Genomic DNA, 15,664 nt, shown 5'->3' with positions numbered 1-15,664 from the left:
TCTGAATGCATCGGTCATATGGCCACCTTCTCCACCGCTTCTTCTGTGACTGACCGAAGCCTCAGCAACACGTTGTCCAGGACCAGGAATTTGTACCCTCAAAGGCTCTGGAAATGCATTGCACAAACCTTTCTGCAAGGCCTCCCGAAGATGTTTCATCCTCTGCTCCCTCTGCGACGGCTGGATAAGTTCCGCAATCTTACCCTTGTAATGTGGATCAAGAAGGGTTGCCAGCCAGTAGTGATCCCTCTCCTTGATCACACGAATCCGAGGGTCCTTTCGCAGGCTTTGCAGGATCAGGGAGGCCATGCAGCATAGGTTTGCTGAGGCATTTGATCCGGAGTCCTCTGGTTCACTAAGGACGACCTGATCCGCAGCCACCTCCTCCCAGCCACGTACAAGTCCATGGGTTTCTGGGGACTGTAAACGATCCTTGAAGACTGCTGCTGATGCTGAGTGCTAGGCTCCACCTCCATGCTGACACAATCCTCCTCCTCCTCTGGATCTGTGGGCCCGCAGGAATACTGTCTGGATAAGGGGGGCCTTGAGAGGTAAGGAAGTCCTCCTCTTCCTCCCTCTGTTCTGCCTCAAGTGCCCTGTCCATTATTCCACGCAGCGTGTGCTCCAACAGGTAGACAAGAGGGACAGTATCGCTGATACATGCACTGTCACTGCTCACCATCCTCGTGGCCTCCTCAAATAGTGACAGGACAGTGCATGCATCCTTGATCATGAGCCACTGGCATGGTGAAAAAAAGCCAAGGTCCCCTGACCCTGTCTTGGTGCCATACTCGCACAGGTACTCATTGATGGCCCTCTGCTGCGTGTGCAGCCACTGCAGCATGGCCAACGTTGAGTTCCACCTGGTGGGCATGTCACAGATTAGGCGGTTCTTGGGCAGGTTAAACTCCTTTTGGAGGTCTGCCAGCCGAGCACTGGCATTATATGACCGGCGGAAATGCACACAGACTTTCCTGGCCTGCCTCAGGACATCCTGTAAGCCCGGGTACCTGCCCAAGAACCGCTGCACCACCAAATTAAGGACGTGAGCCAAACAGGGCACATGGGTCATTTGTCCCTGTCGGAGGGCGGAGAGGAGGTTGGTGCCATTGTCGCAAACCACCATTCCTGCCTTAAGTTGGCGTGGCGTCAGCCACCTCTGAGCCTGCCCCTGCAGAGCTGACAGAATCTCTGCCCCAGTATGGCTCCTGTCCCCTAAGCAGACCAACTCAAACACCGCATGACATCTTTTTGCCTGAGTGCTTGCGTAGCCTCTAGAACGCCTACAGAGCACGCCTGGTTCTGAGGACAAATCTGCACAGGAAGAGGCCATAGAGGAAGAAGAAGAGGAGGGGGTGGAGGAGAGAGGTGTGGCAGAATCATTACTACCAGCATTTTGGAGGCGTTAACAAGCTCCAACGATACTGCACCCTGTCCTGCATCCTTCCGAGCTGCCAGCAGGGTTACCCAGTGCGCCGTGAAAGAAAGGTAACGTCCCTGTCCATGCCTGCTGGACCATGAGTCTTCGGTAATATGCACCTTACCACTGACCCCCCTGTTCAACCAGGCCAAGACATTGCCTTCCAAGTGTTGGTAGAGAGCCGGAATGGCCTTACGAGAAAAAAATTGGTGTTTGGGAACCTGCCACTGAGGTACCGCACATTCCACAAATTCTCGAAAAGGGGGCAGAGTTTACCAGCTGAAAAGGCAGCAGTTGGAGTGCTAGCAATTTAGCCAAACTAGCATTCAGCCGCTGAGCATGTGGATGGCTGGGACAGAATTTCTTTCGCCGGTTTAGCAACTGGGGTAGGGAAATTTGCCTGCTACAATCGGACGTTGGTGTAGCGATAGCAGATTGCCCGCAAGTACTTGGCACACCTAATTCTACACCTTCATTCCTATCAGTGCAGGTTTCTGAGAGAACTGAAGGTATAGTAGGGTTGGGGATCCCAGCTGATAAGAAGCAAGGAGAGGTCCACCTTGTTCTTTTGTGTGGGTCTTTTAAGTATGCTTGCCAACGGACTCCAAGGTAGTTCGACATGTGTGGTCAAGCATGTGGTGCCCAATTGGCTGCTGTTTTGGTCACGCTTGATACACTTCAGACATATGTTGCAAACAGCAATGGTGCGATCTGCTACACATGTCTCAAAAAAGGCCCACACCAAAGAACTTTTGGAAAAACGCACGGAGTCAGCAGCGCCCTGCACATGCGGAGCTCTGCGGTGTGATGCAATCGGTTGGCTGCCCTTAAGCTGGCCCCTGGTGGGCATCCTGCCATGTGCCTCCTCCCCTCTCCTATCAGGCATCCACGTAGAGTCAGTGACCTCATTATCCCCTCCCTCCTCGTCACTGGAGCAAACCTGGCAGTATGCTGCAGCTGGGGGAACATGACTGCCAGTTTCTTGTCCTTCTTGGGCACCCCCTCTCTCTGGGCTCATGTTACTGCCTTCCTCAATTTTGGTACCATCATCGGAGCCTTCAAAACGCTGCACATCCTCCTGCAGCATGTACACAACACTGTGGTCGAACAGTTTGGGGGACTCCTCAGGGCATGATGGTGGGGCTAGGGAAGGAGTGACTGATGACATTGAGTCAATGGAAGAGGCCGCTTTGGCAGCTGCATTGGCAGCCAAAGTACTCTTAGCCTGGGTGACAGAGGATGAGGAGGATGAGGACGGCTTTGTCATCCACTCTATCACCTCTTCTGCATGTTGCGGCTTAACACAGCCAGCTGCCGAAAAAAAGGACAAGCGTGCCCCGCGGCCACGTGCTGATGAGGATGCACCGTGTCTAGGACCAGCACTGGTTGCTCTAGACACAGAGCCTGCTTATCCTTATTTAGTGGCCTGTGAGCGTCTGCCTCTCCTTAGTGGCCTTCCAGACATACTGTACAATTAGATTAGCAAAACAACGCCTGAAGTTTACTAAAAACAGTACTCCGGGAATGGCCTACAGTCAGGTATAGGCTTTGCTGGACTACAATGCAGTGGATATATATTTTATAAACTGCAGCTCAGTGAGTCACCTGCCTGGCTGAAAGTGTCTTTGAACACGCACTCAGGCAATGGCCTAGTCAGGTATAGGCTTGGCTAGACTATATATATATATATATATATATATATATATATATATATATATATATATATATATATATATATATATATATATATATATATATATATATATATATATATATATATATATATATACAAGCCTGTATATATATATTAAATGCACTGCAGCTCAGTGAGTCACCTGCCTGGCTGAAGTATATTAGAAACAATACACCAGGAATGGTCTGCCGTGAGATGAAGCTAAACTGTATACAGTGTATATATATATATATATATATATATATATATATATATATACACTAAATACACTGCAGCTGTCTCGCCTGCCTGCCTGAAGTATATTAGCAACAGAACACCAGGAATTGCCTGCCTGCTCAAACTAAATGAAATGACACTCTCTCTATCTCTCTCTCTGAACAAACGCCACCAACACACTACACGAGGCCAACATGCAGGTGGCCTTATATAGTGTGGGGCATGTACTTAACCCCCTGAGCCATAATTGGCCACAAGCACCCTGCCTGTGGCCAATTATGGCTCTATTCGCTGAGGCACTGTGATTGGCCAAAGCATGCGGGTCATAGTGCATGCTTCGCCAATCATCAGCCAGCAATGCATTGCTCGAATTTTGCGCGAATGGCCCATAATGTTCGAAATTCGGCGAACAAGCGAACGGCCGATGTTTGAGCCACACTCACGTTCGACTCGAACAGACAGACCATCCCTATTAGCCAACATAAATGGAGATAATATAGATAAATGGAGAGAATATAAAGGGCCATTGGTATCTGTAGAAAATAAGAATGTAGATTGATGATTCAGGGAGTGGCCGCGTACCTTAGAGGATCAGAAAGGATTTAATTACTGGTGCAACAAATTGGATCACGTGTTGTAAAGGTTTTTGTCTTCCTCTGGATCAAATGCAGGCTTAATGCTGGACACCAGAGCTGACTCTTCTATATACATACTATAAAATATCTCCACCAGGTTTTTGTCGCTGTCTGTGTCCATGTTGCGGAGATTTCCTCCCATTTCCAGTCCTAGTGACACCCTATCACTCACAGACACATAGATTTTCACCAGAGGAGGACATTTTGGAAAATCCTCCCTTCAGAGACACAGATAGTAATAAAATCTTCAAATGTGGTAAAAGGAAAAGAACGCCATGAAGATTCTGATAGTCCAGACAGAGTTTATGAGTTGCAGAGTTCTAAGGAAAGGCCAATGTCTATTAGAGGTTCAGATGGCTCCTTTAGACTTTTAGTCAAAGGGAATCTGGGCATAATCTGGATACCAGATAAAATCCTTAAACCAATGACTGGAGAAGGCTGCATATCAAATACTGTATTTATTGGCGTATAACAATCACTTTTTCACCAAGAAAATCAGGTACAAATAGTGTGTGCGTGTTATACGCCAATACTTCAATTTTAGCTGCCTCGGAGGGGACAGGGAGGGGGCAGGACGAGCGCCGTCAGATTATATACAGTGAGAATCTCCTGTTTACTTGGCGTCCTCTGTAATAGGAAGTCCTGTCTCCTGGGCCGCCATTGGACCACTGTTCTGTCTATCATAGGAGATTCTCACTGTATGTAATCTGTCGGTGCTCGTCCCACCCCCCTCCCTTTCCCCTCTAGGCTGTAGATGGGCATCGATCAGACAGCACTGATGGCAATGGTGAGGCTGCTGCATTGAATGCATTGGTGAGGCTGCTGCATTGATGGCAATGGTGAGGCTGCTGCATTGATGGCAATGGTGAGGCTGCAGATGGGCACTGACCCTTATTTTGTTTCAAAGTTCCTTATTTAAAATGTAAGATTTTTTCCTGAAACTTCCCTCTTAAAATTAATGTGCGTGTTGTACCCCTGTGCGTGTTATACGCCGATAAATACGGTATATATCTTTAATGGATTGTATTTGGTATCCAGATTGTGCTCAGATTCCCTTTAGCTAAAAGTCTAAAGTCCCGATTAAGAGGTCCCTTTAAACACCCAGAATGCTTTTGAGTTTTCATAAAACTTTGCAACTAATAACTATAAAACGGACTATCAAAACCCTTGTGGTGCTCATTTCTCTTTCTGTTTTAAGACTCTACCCCAAGGACCCAGCCTATGGCTGTGGCCCACTACAGAAGCATTTCTCAATCAGGGTGCCACCTGGGTCCATCAGGGGTGTCACATTGTGTCTGGTATTTTCACACAGCATCATCTGTTTTCATGGTTCTGGCAGCATCGTAAACACATGAGGCTAATCCAGGGTGGGCGGCATTCAGGGCAGCCCCTCATTCAGAAGGGGTTGGAAATCTTTCTTCACCCACACCACGGCTACTCTGTGGTGAAAATCAGAAGGTAGGACTCTTATGTTAGATGGGGACTGAGGATTCAGTTGTGAAATGGAGAATTTGCATGCTCTGAAGTGAAAGGGTGGTGGGGACTGAGGACTGTCATATGAAAAGGGAGGCAGAAGGGGTCTCTGATGTGAAAGGGGGGGCTTATGATGTGACAGGGGACTCAAATGAAGATGGTGACCCCATTTTAGACTGGGGTGCCTTGAGATTTAACATACCTTCAATTGGTGCCATGACTGGTGTACTGCCTGAATCCAGTAGGGACTAATACAACCAACTGGTATACCTACCTATAACAGTCCAGATTCTTTCTCAACCTTTTTATCATTGAGGAAACCTTGAATTAACTTTCCACTCTCAGGGAACCCCTGCTAATAACAGCTATAACTAGAGCTCCCAGTACATTAGCATGACGATCATTGGGAAGAAAGTCCCCCTTACAGATCGCTAAAAGGATCATCAGTGTCAGTGGAAACGTATCTGAGAGGCAGAAATTGCATTGCTCAAGGAACCCCTAGCAACCTCTGGAGGAACCCATAAGAAAGCCTGGTCTAGAGCCTCAAAACCTAGTTACTGTATCAGGTAATAAAAGCCAGACAGAGGCCATAATCCTTCTCCATTCAATCCAAAGCTAAGCTGGGCTTTAATACCAAGAGCTACAGTGCCTTGCAAAAGTATTCACCCCCCCCCTTGCCATTTTTCGTGTTTTGTTGACTCACAACCTGGATCTAACATGGATTGTTTTAGGATTTGCATCATTTCATGTACAGAACATGCCCATAACTTTGGGGCAAACAACAAATAGGACAAAATAACAGAAAAAGTCAATGTGAATAACTATTCACCCCCCTAAGTCAATACCTTTTAGAGCCACCTTTTGCGGATATCACAGCTCCAAGTCGCTTTGGATAAGTCTCTATGACTTGCCACATCTTACCACTGGGATTTTTTCAGATTCCTCCTTGCAAAACTGCTCCAGCACCTTCAAGTTGGATGGTTTGCGCTTGTGAACAGCAATCTTTAAGTCTGACCACAGATTTTCTATTGGATTGAGGTCTGGGCTTTGACTAGGCCATTCCAACTCATTTACATGTTTCCCCTTAAACCACTCAAGTGTTGCTTTAGCAGTGTGTTTGGGGTTATTGTCCTGCTGGAAGGTGAACCTTCGTCCTAGCCTCAAATCACACACAGAGGGGTACAGGTTTTGCTCAAGAATATCCACCTAAGCAAGAGGCACCACTAATCAAACACTGCCATGAAGACCAAGGAACTCTCCAAACAAGTAAGGGACAATGTTGTTGAGAAGTACAAGCCAGGGTTAGGTTATAAAAAAAATTCAAATCTTTGATGATCCCTAGGAGTACCATCAAATCTATCATAACCAAATAGAAGGAACATGGCACTACAGCAAACCTGCCAAGAGACGGCCTCACACCAAAACTCACGGACCGGGCAAGGAGGGCATTAATCAGAGAGGAGCACAGAGACCTAAGGTAACCCTGGAGGAGCTGCAGAGTTCCACAGCAGAGACTGGAGTATCTGTACATAGGACCACAATAAGCCCTACGCTCCATAGAGTTGGGCTTTATGGCAGAGTGGCCAGAAGAAAGACATTACTTTCGTCAAAAAACAAAATGGCGCGTTTTGAGTTTGCAAAAAAGCATGTGGGAGACTCCCAAAATGTATGGAGGAAGGTGCTCTGGTCTGATGAGACTAAAATTGAACTATTTGGCCATCAAAGAAAACGCTGTCTGGCGCAAACCCAACACATCACATGACCCAAAGAACACCATCCCCACTGTGAAACATGGTGGTGGCAGCATCATGCTGTGGGGATGTTTTTTAGCAGTCGGGACTGGGAAACTGGTCAGAGTTGAGGGAAAAAAGGAATGGTGCTAAATACAGGGATATTCTTGAGCAAAACCTGTAGCACTCTGTGCCTAGTCAAAGCCCAGACCTCAATCCAATAGAAAATCTGTGATCAGACTTAAAGATTGCTGTTCACAAGCGCAAACCATCCAACTTGAAGGAGCTGGAGCAGTTTTGCAAGGAGGAATGGGCAAAAATCCCAGTGGTGAGATGTGGCACCTCATAGAGACTTATCCAAAGTGACTTGGAGCTGTGATAGCCACAAAGGGTGTCTCTACAAAGTATTGACTTTAGGGGGGTGAATAGTTATGCACATTGACTTTTTCTGTTGTTTGCTTCACAATAAAAAAATATCTTCAACGTTGTTGGCATGTTCTGTAAATTAAATTATGCAAATCCTCAAACAATCCATGTTAATTCCAGGTTGTGAGGCAAAAAAACACGAAAAATGCCAAGGGGGTGAATACTTTTGCAAGGCACTGTAATGACAGAACATGTGACACTTAGATTGCACACAGGTGGACATCATTTCACTAATTATGTGACTTCTGAAGGTAATTGGTGGCACCAGAGCTTTTTATGGGCTTCTTTCATAACAAAGGGGGTGAATACATATGCACATGCCAATTATCAGTTTTTTATTTCTGAAAAATAGTTTTATGTATATATTTTTCTAATTTTACTTCACCAACTTAGACTATTGTGTTCTGATCATCACATATAATTCAGGTAAAAAAAACATTGAACTAAAGGCTGTAATGTAACAAAATAGGTAAAAAGCCAAGGTGGGGGTGAATACTTTTGCAAGGCACTGTAGCATCAAGTACAGTACAGCTGGGCTCTTCCTTATCACATCCGGTGTGTTGTGTCTTAGTGTTATCTTCTCTCCCATGTTTCACTCGCACCTCCAGACTTCTCTCCTGCTGCACCTCTTCTCTGGAACTCTCCCATATTAATGTGTGACATGTCTTTCTTTTCAAACAGGTACTCTTTATGGAAATGGAACGTATTTTGCAGTCAATGCAAATTATTCTGTAAACTACGCCAGACTTGATGGAAGTGGACAGAGACACATGTACCTGGCCCGTGTTCTCACCGGACTCTACTGTGCTGGAACTCAAGGGATAATAACACCTCCAGCCAAAAATACAGCCAACCCCACCGACCTTTATGACAGCGTGACGGATAACGTCCGGAATCCTTCAATGTTTGTGATATTTAATGACATCCAGGTCTACCCCGAATATCACATCATCTTCCAGTGATGATCTATGACTGTGTCCGGGGATCACACAAATCTCCAGGACAGAGACTCCTCAAAATCCCTGTTTTGGTGTCACTTAGTCGGATCGGGATATAATATTGTCAGAGTGTGGCTCCATCACTTGTCTACAGCGGCCATAAAACACTGATAGATAATTCCAGAGGAAACAAGCACACAGGGACTCATCAGTGAAGGATCAGAAAGTGAGGAGGAGGGGGATGGCCTAGCCCCCCATTGTCTATATTCTCTGGGATCTCCATGGATCATTGCTCCACAACTTCTCATGTGCTGCACTCATTCTCTGGGACTCTGATCTTCACTCATTGAGCCTCAGACAGGAGAGAGCCGACTGCTTCTGGCTGGGGGGGGGGGCTGAGAACAATCAAGGTTGTCCCCTATGGCATCACCAGTTACATACTGTATTTACAATAATATTGTATTATAGGTTACATGGTGGTTCAGCAGAACTTCATCCTCCTTTGGATACCATGTGACTACACAGCACCACCTCCATGTTCCCAATAATAACGATAAAGACTGCACGGAGGAGCCATGATGGTCCATCAGTCTTCCATAGAATAGTCATGGTTGGGGTTGTCTCTTCTCCCAGAAAATCCAAGCAATATCAGTGAGATGGTTCACCATCAATTGATGGCAACAGCAAATAAAGTGCTATTTAGTTGGTTGGTGCTGTGACCACACATTGCTCTATGGACCCAATAGATGAGGCTCTGGTGGAGGTTCTCTCACCCTCTCAGCTCCACCCATCACTTGGAAAACCAGTGACTCCGCCCTCTGGCCTCTGACCTCTCACAGCTTATACAATCTCCTCAATCTACTGAGATGTTTCCATCCTCCACACTTTATGGACAAACATCGTACACACATAACCTTTTCCATATTTTCAGTGCAACTGTCTTGGAAATTTTATAGAAAGGCAACTCCTATCCTCATACCGATCAGCGGTTCCAGATAATAATAATGGCTGCAGTAGGGAACAGACACAACAAGATACACTCAGCGTCTTTCCAAATCACTCTTCTGTTTATTTGGCATATCTTGAGTTTTCTATAACCATGCTTACATCGGTATCACATTGATATTATAATTGTACTTTTACAGTAACAAGGGGCGTTACATAGTTACATAGTAGGTGAGGTCCAAAAAAGACACAAGTCCATCAAGTCCAACCTATGTGTGTGATTATATGTCAGTATTACATTATATATCCCTGTATGTTGCGGTCATTCAGGTGATTATCTAATAGTTTCTTGAAGCTATCAATGCTCTCCGCTGAGACCACCGCCTGTGGAAGGGAATTCCACATCCTTGCCGCTCTTACAGTAAGGAACATAGGCAGACCATATTAAAAAGTGCAGTGTGCGTCAATGAACAGCCAGCAAATGTGCCAAAACAACGTCCATAAATGATGTGAAGTTTTCTGATCTTTTACACCGTCACCATTACCAAAGGGCGGTTTTAGATACAGTGACACCTGGTGAATAAAGGTAAGTATCCTACTTACCAAACCACCATGACCTATTTACGTCAGGTGGGGCTTTGTATGACAATGGTCTGTAATCTTTACTGGTGCCAAGTGGATAATCCAGGAGAAGCTTCGCCAGAATGATAATTTTAGAAAAAAGGTGGAAAAGGCAATACCATAGTGTGATTCCATTTATTTAAAAGAAAATATTAAAAAAAACAAAAGGCCAAGTGGCCGCTTACTTTAAAAGTGCCTTTCCTCGGCACTGGAAGTAACAGGCTCAGCAATGTCAGGTGAAGTGTGAAGCAGCCGCCTCGCTTGCTCCCGCTTGTAGTGAATTGGCGCCTGATCAGCCGAAACCGAAAGTGGCCGGAAAAGATTGTGTGACCAGGATATGCCTCGAGGTACGATTTGTCGTAATGACGTCGTCAGGAAGCGCTTCCTGACGACGTCATTACGACGAAACGTACGTTCTAAACACCTCCTGGGGAACACTTGTAACCCCTTGATCACCACTAATGTTAACCCCTTCCCTGCCAGTGACATTTATACAGTAATCAGTGCATTTTTATAGCTCTGATCGCTCTATAAATGTCAATAGTCCCAAAAAAAGTGTCAAAAGTGTCCGATCTGTCAATGTCGCAGTCCCACTAAAAATCGCTGACCATTACTAGTAAAAAAAAAAATAGTATTAATAAAAATGCCATATCTCTATCCCCTATTTTGTAGACGCTATAACTTTTGGGCAAACCAATCAATATACACTTATTGCAATTTTTTTTTACCAAAAATTTATAGAAGAATACATATTGGCCTAAACTGAGGAAGAAATTAGTTTATTTATATATTTTTGTGAGATATTTATTATAGCAAAAAGTTAAAAACATTGCTTTTTCTTCAAAATTGATGCTCTTTTTTTGTTTAAAGTTCAGAAAAAAAAGCAGAGGTGATCAAATACTATCAAAAGAAAGCTTTATTGTGGGAAAAAAGAAAATAAATTTTGTTTGGGTACAACTTCGCACGACCGCGCAATTGTCAGGTAAAGCAATGCAGTGCCGTATTGCAAAAAATGGCCTGGTCATTCAGGGAGTAAATCCTTCCTGTCCTTACGTGGTTAATAAAACGAGGAAGATTACAGTTTGCCATTGAACATAACAGACAAAGATCACACCTCCAGGAACAATGTGCTGAAGACGGATCCATCAAAGAACAGACTTTCTAGAACACGTGTCAAGCTCAAGGCCCGCGGGCCGAATATGGCCCTCCAGTCCATTTCATGTGGCCCTCACACCTCTCCTGCAGCTGTGGCAACCCTCTTGTCTCGGTCCCCACCTTGTCTCAGCAGTCAACAGCAGAGAGGAGCACAGAACTCCTCTGCCAGATCCTGTGCGTCTTCTTGCAGCCCCGGAGAGGCTCGTCTCTGCCCCACCCCCTTCCCCATCTCAGAAGTCAGCAGCAGTACAGAACTCCTTCTACGAATTCTGTGCCTCTCTGTGCAGCCTCATCTCTGCCTCCCCCTGGTCTCAGCATTCAGCAGACTCCAGGTCTCCTCTTGTCCTCCTCCAGACCCTGAACTTCCCAGCTCCCACTCCCAGTTTCTTCACGGAAGCAGCACAAGGTAATGTGGGAGCACTGTGATGTAAGGAAGGGTGGGGGATGCTTGACTTCTGATGGTGGGGGGCTCTTGACATCTGATGTAAGGGGGAGTGGGGTGCTCTGGACATCTAGTCTTACAGATACAACCGGCCCATTGAGGGCAACCATAATGCTGATGCGGCCGAAGATGAAATTGAGTTTAATACCCCTGTTCTAGAACAATATGCTAAAGACTGATCCATCAAAGACCAGGCCTTTTGGAAAAATAGCAAAGGAGGAAAAGGGTATTGCCCTTGAAACATGTAAGACATTTGGATCATTGATGAGGTAATCCCAAACCCAAGGGCAAGCAAAGTGGACAAACTGATTGTATTACTCTGATACACTTTGTCAGTATGGACGTCTGTAAATACATATATTTACATTTGTTTGAATAAATGGCTTTAGTGATATGCTCTAGGCTGGAGCGCCCTCTCTTTTTGTTCAGTTGGCTTTGGGACATCTCCAGTCCAAGGCATTGTGCAACAGTTTTAGCATCAGATCATTACGCTCATGCACAGCAGGTGTTATATCTAATTTGCTTTTGGAACAACATGCTGAAGACTGATCCCTCAAGGACTAGACCTTCTGGAACAGTGTGTTGAAGACTACTCCTTCAATGACCAGACCTTCTAGAACAATGCCCTGAAGACTGATCAATCAAAGACCAGACCATCTAGAACAATGTGCTGAAGACTGATCAATCAAAGACTAGACCTTCTAGAACAATGTACTGAAGACTGATCAATCATAGACTACACACTCTAGGATAATATGCATAAGACTGATTAATGTTAGAGAAGACCTTGTTAAACAATGTGCTGATGACTGATCCATCAAAGATAGAATAATGTTCCATAGGTGACCAGCTCTCGAAATGGGTGCTCCATATTTCCAAATACACAGTTTAAGAAACATAATGTAATGGAACCAAAGGCACCATTCAGATGCTACTTATGGACATACATATATATAACTTTCTCCTTGTTGGCCCAAAATGCAGAAGTACTGAGCATATCTGTCAATCCCTGCTATGGGAGTTTACAAATAGCACACGTTATCATAAAACTGCCCATAGACACAACCCTCAAACTACACCTAAGTATCACCATGTAAATTCATAATATAATAACTTCCCATTTATCCTTGGAGTAGTTGTCAGGTCCAGCTCAGGGGGGGGAGGGTGTGTTCATCTTTGTTTCACAGGAGTTTTATCCTTTGCTGTATTTATATCCCAAATATCAGAAACTAGGTTTACAACCCCCCCCCCCTCCACATTGTGATATGTGTCTGCACCTCTGTGATGTTTTCATGAAAACATTAAATATACTTTTGGACTGTGAGGATTGTGTAATTCTCTATTATCTGCAATATGTTCCATAGTTTCCTGATGAAGCAGGTGGGAAAGCCTGTGAAACGTGTCAAAGATTAACAAAACCTCCCCCTTGGGATGGACCTGGCAACTACTCCAAGGATAAATGGACATTTATTCTGTTATGAATTTACATGGGGATACTTTGGGGTGATTTGAGGGTTGTGTTTGTGGACAATTTTATGATAAAGTGTGTCAGAAACAACTACTAACATTTTTCAGGGCAAGCTTTTGGAGTTTGTCCCCATCTTCAAGGTTCAAGCAGTACTAAAAAAAAATCTCACAATCTATCCTATTTCAATTACCATTTCTGTTTGTAGGGTTTTTTTGCTTTTTTTTCTCCCTCAGAGATTGTTTTTTTTTTTTTAACATTCTGATAAAACTCTGCTAATCAGTACTGTTGGGACCTTGAAGAAGACCCCCGACCCCCAAAAGACTGTCCTGAAAATTTTTATGTTAGTGCAGATAAAAAAAAGTATCACGGACAGTACTTGTTGTTGTTTCTGTCGCAAGTGCACTAATATGGCTACAATCACCTCAGGCATGATCAAGTGTGTAAAATTATTTATAAACTCCCCTTAGCAGAGGTTGACATCTATGTTCAGTACTCCTACATTTTGTATGAGGAGATTTTATATAAATATTTCAGTTTTGTACACCATTAACCACTTGCTCCCTTCCTAACCAGACCAATTTTCAGCTATCAGCGCTCTCGCATTTTGAATGACAATTACTCAGTCAGGCAACATTGAACCCATATTTTTGTCCTTTTTTTTTACACAAATAGAGTGTTCTTTTGGTGTTATTTATTCTTCGCTGGTGTTTTTATTTTTTGCGCTATAAATAAAAAAAGATCGAAAATTTTGTTAAAAAATTGCATTTTTTTTTGTTTCTGTTATAAAATTTTGCTAATTAGTAATTTTTCTTCATACATTTTGGCCACAATTTATACTGCTACATTTGTTTGGTAAAAATAACCCAAATTGGTGTATATTATTTGGACTTTGTGAAAGTTATAGAGTCCACAGGCTATGGTGCCAATCACTGAAAATTGAGCACACCTGATGTACTGACAGCCTATCTCATTTCTTGACATCAGTTTTCTTGATAACAAGCCAGGACAGTACACATACCCCCCAAACGACCCCTTTTTGGAAAGTAGACAATCCAATGTATTTAGTAAGAGGCATTGTGAGTTTTTTGAAGTTGTAATTTTTTCCCTCAATTCTTTGCAAAATGAAGATTTTTTTTCTTTTTTTTTTCCACATAATTGTCATATTAGCAGGTTATTTCTCTCACACAGCATATGCATACCACAAATTACACCCCAAAACACATTCTACTACTCCTCCCGAGTATGGCGATACCACATGTGTGAGACTTTTACACAGCGTGGCCACATACAGAGGCCCAACATGCAAGGAGCACCTTCAGGCATTCTAGGGACATAAATTACACATTATATTTTTTTACTACCTCTTACACTTTTGAAGGTCCTGGAGCACCAGGACAATGGAAACATCCACAAAATGATCCCATTTTGGAAAATAAACACCCCAACATATATTCTATGAGGCATAAAGAGTCTTTTGAACATGTCATTTTTTTCCGCAAGATTGTGGAAAACGTGGAAAGAAAATGAAAACGCATTTTTTTAACACAAAGTTGTTGATTTATAAGATATTTCCAACACATAGCATGTACATAGCAAAAATTACACCCCAAAATACATTCTGCTACTCCTCCTGAGTTCGGCGATACCACATGTGGGAGACTTTTCCACAGCCTGGCCACATAGAGAGGCTCAACATGCAGGGAGCACCGTCAGGGACATACATTTCAAATCTAATTTGACTACCTATTACACTTTTGTGAGACACTGATGGGCACTGTAGTGGCAAGGATGTGGCATGGATGAGAACTGATGTGGAACAGATGAGTACTGATGTGGCAAGGATAAGCACTGATGAGCATGGTTGAGAACAGATTGAGCATGGATGAGCATGGATGGAGCACAGATGAGCCAGGGCTGGATGGAGCACGGATGGAGCATGGCTGAGAATGGATTGAGCATGGATGATCACGGATTGAGCATGGATGAGCCAGGGATGGATGGAGCATGTATAAGTATGGATGAGCACTGATGGAGCATAGATAAGCCAGGGATGGATGGAGCATGCATGAGTATGGATGGAGCATGGATGAGCCAGGGATGGATGGAGCATGGATGAAGCATGGTTGAGAACGGATTGAGCATGGATGAGCATGGATTGAGCATGGATGGAGCACGGATGAGCCAGGGATGGATGGAGCACGGATGAGAACGGATTGAGCACGGATTGAGCATGGATGAGCCAGGGATGGATGGGTATGGATGAGCACGGAAGGAGCATGGATAAGCCAGGGATGGATGGCGCATGGATGAGCCAGGGATGGATGGCGCATGGATAAGCCAGGGATGGATGGAGCATGGATGAGCCAGGGATGGATGGGTATGGATGAGCACGGAAGGAGCATGGATAAGCCAGGGATGGATGGCGCATGGATGAGCCAGGGATGGATGGCGCATGGATAAGCCAGGGATGGATGGAGCATGGATAAGCCAGGGATGGATGGA

General features: G+C 44.4%; 1 protein-coding gene across 1 annotated transcript in view; it reads left to right on the top strand.

Annotated features, from left to right (window-relative positions):
• Positions 1-13,921, top strand: part of LOC141147313 (protein mono-ADP-ribosyltransferase PARP14-like) — a 113,107-nt gene extending 99,186 nt beyond the window's left edge. The window contains exon 17 of the mRNA XM_073634529.1: positions 8,275-13,921. Within this exon, the coding sequence (XP_073490630.1) occupies positions 8,275-8,555 (281 nt within the window). The 3' untranslated portion in view covers positions 8,556-13,921. The remainder of the gene's footprint in view (positions 1-8,274) is intronic.
• The last annotated feature ends 1,743 nt before the right edge of the window (positions 13,922-15,664 follow it).

The sequence above is a fragment of the Aquarana catesbeiana genome, linkage group LG06, assembly GCF_042186555.1.
Source record: "Aquarana catesbeiana isolate 2022-GZ linkage group LG06, ASM4218655v1, whole genome shotgun sequence".
Classification (NCBI taxonomy): Eukaryota; Metazoa; Chordata; class Amphibia; order Anura; family Ranidae; genus Aquarana; species Aquarana catesbeiana.
The sequence above is the reverse complement of the archived record's forward strand: the minus strand, read 5'-3'. Positions and strand labels throughout refer to the sequence as shown.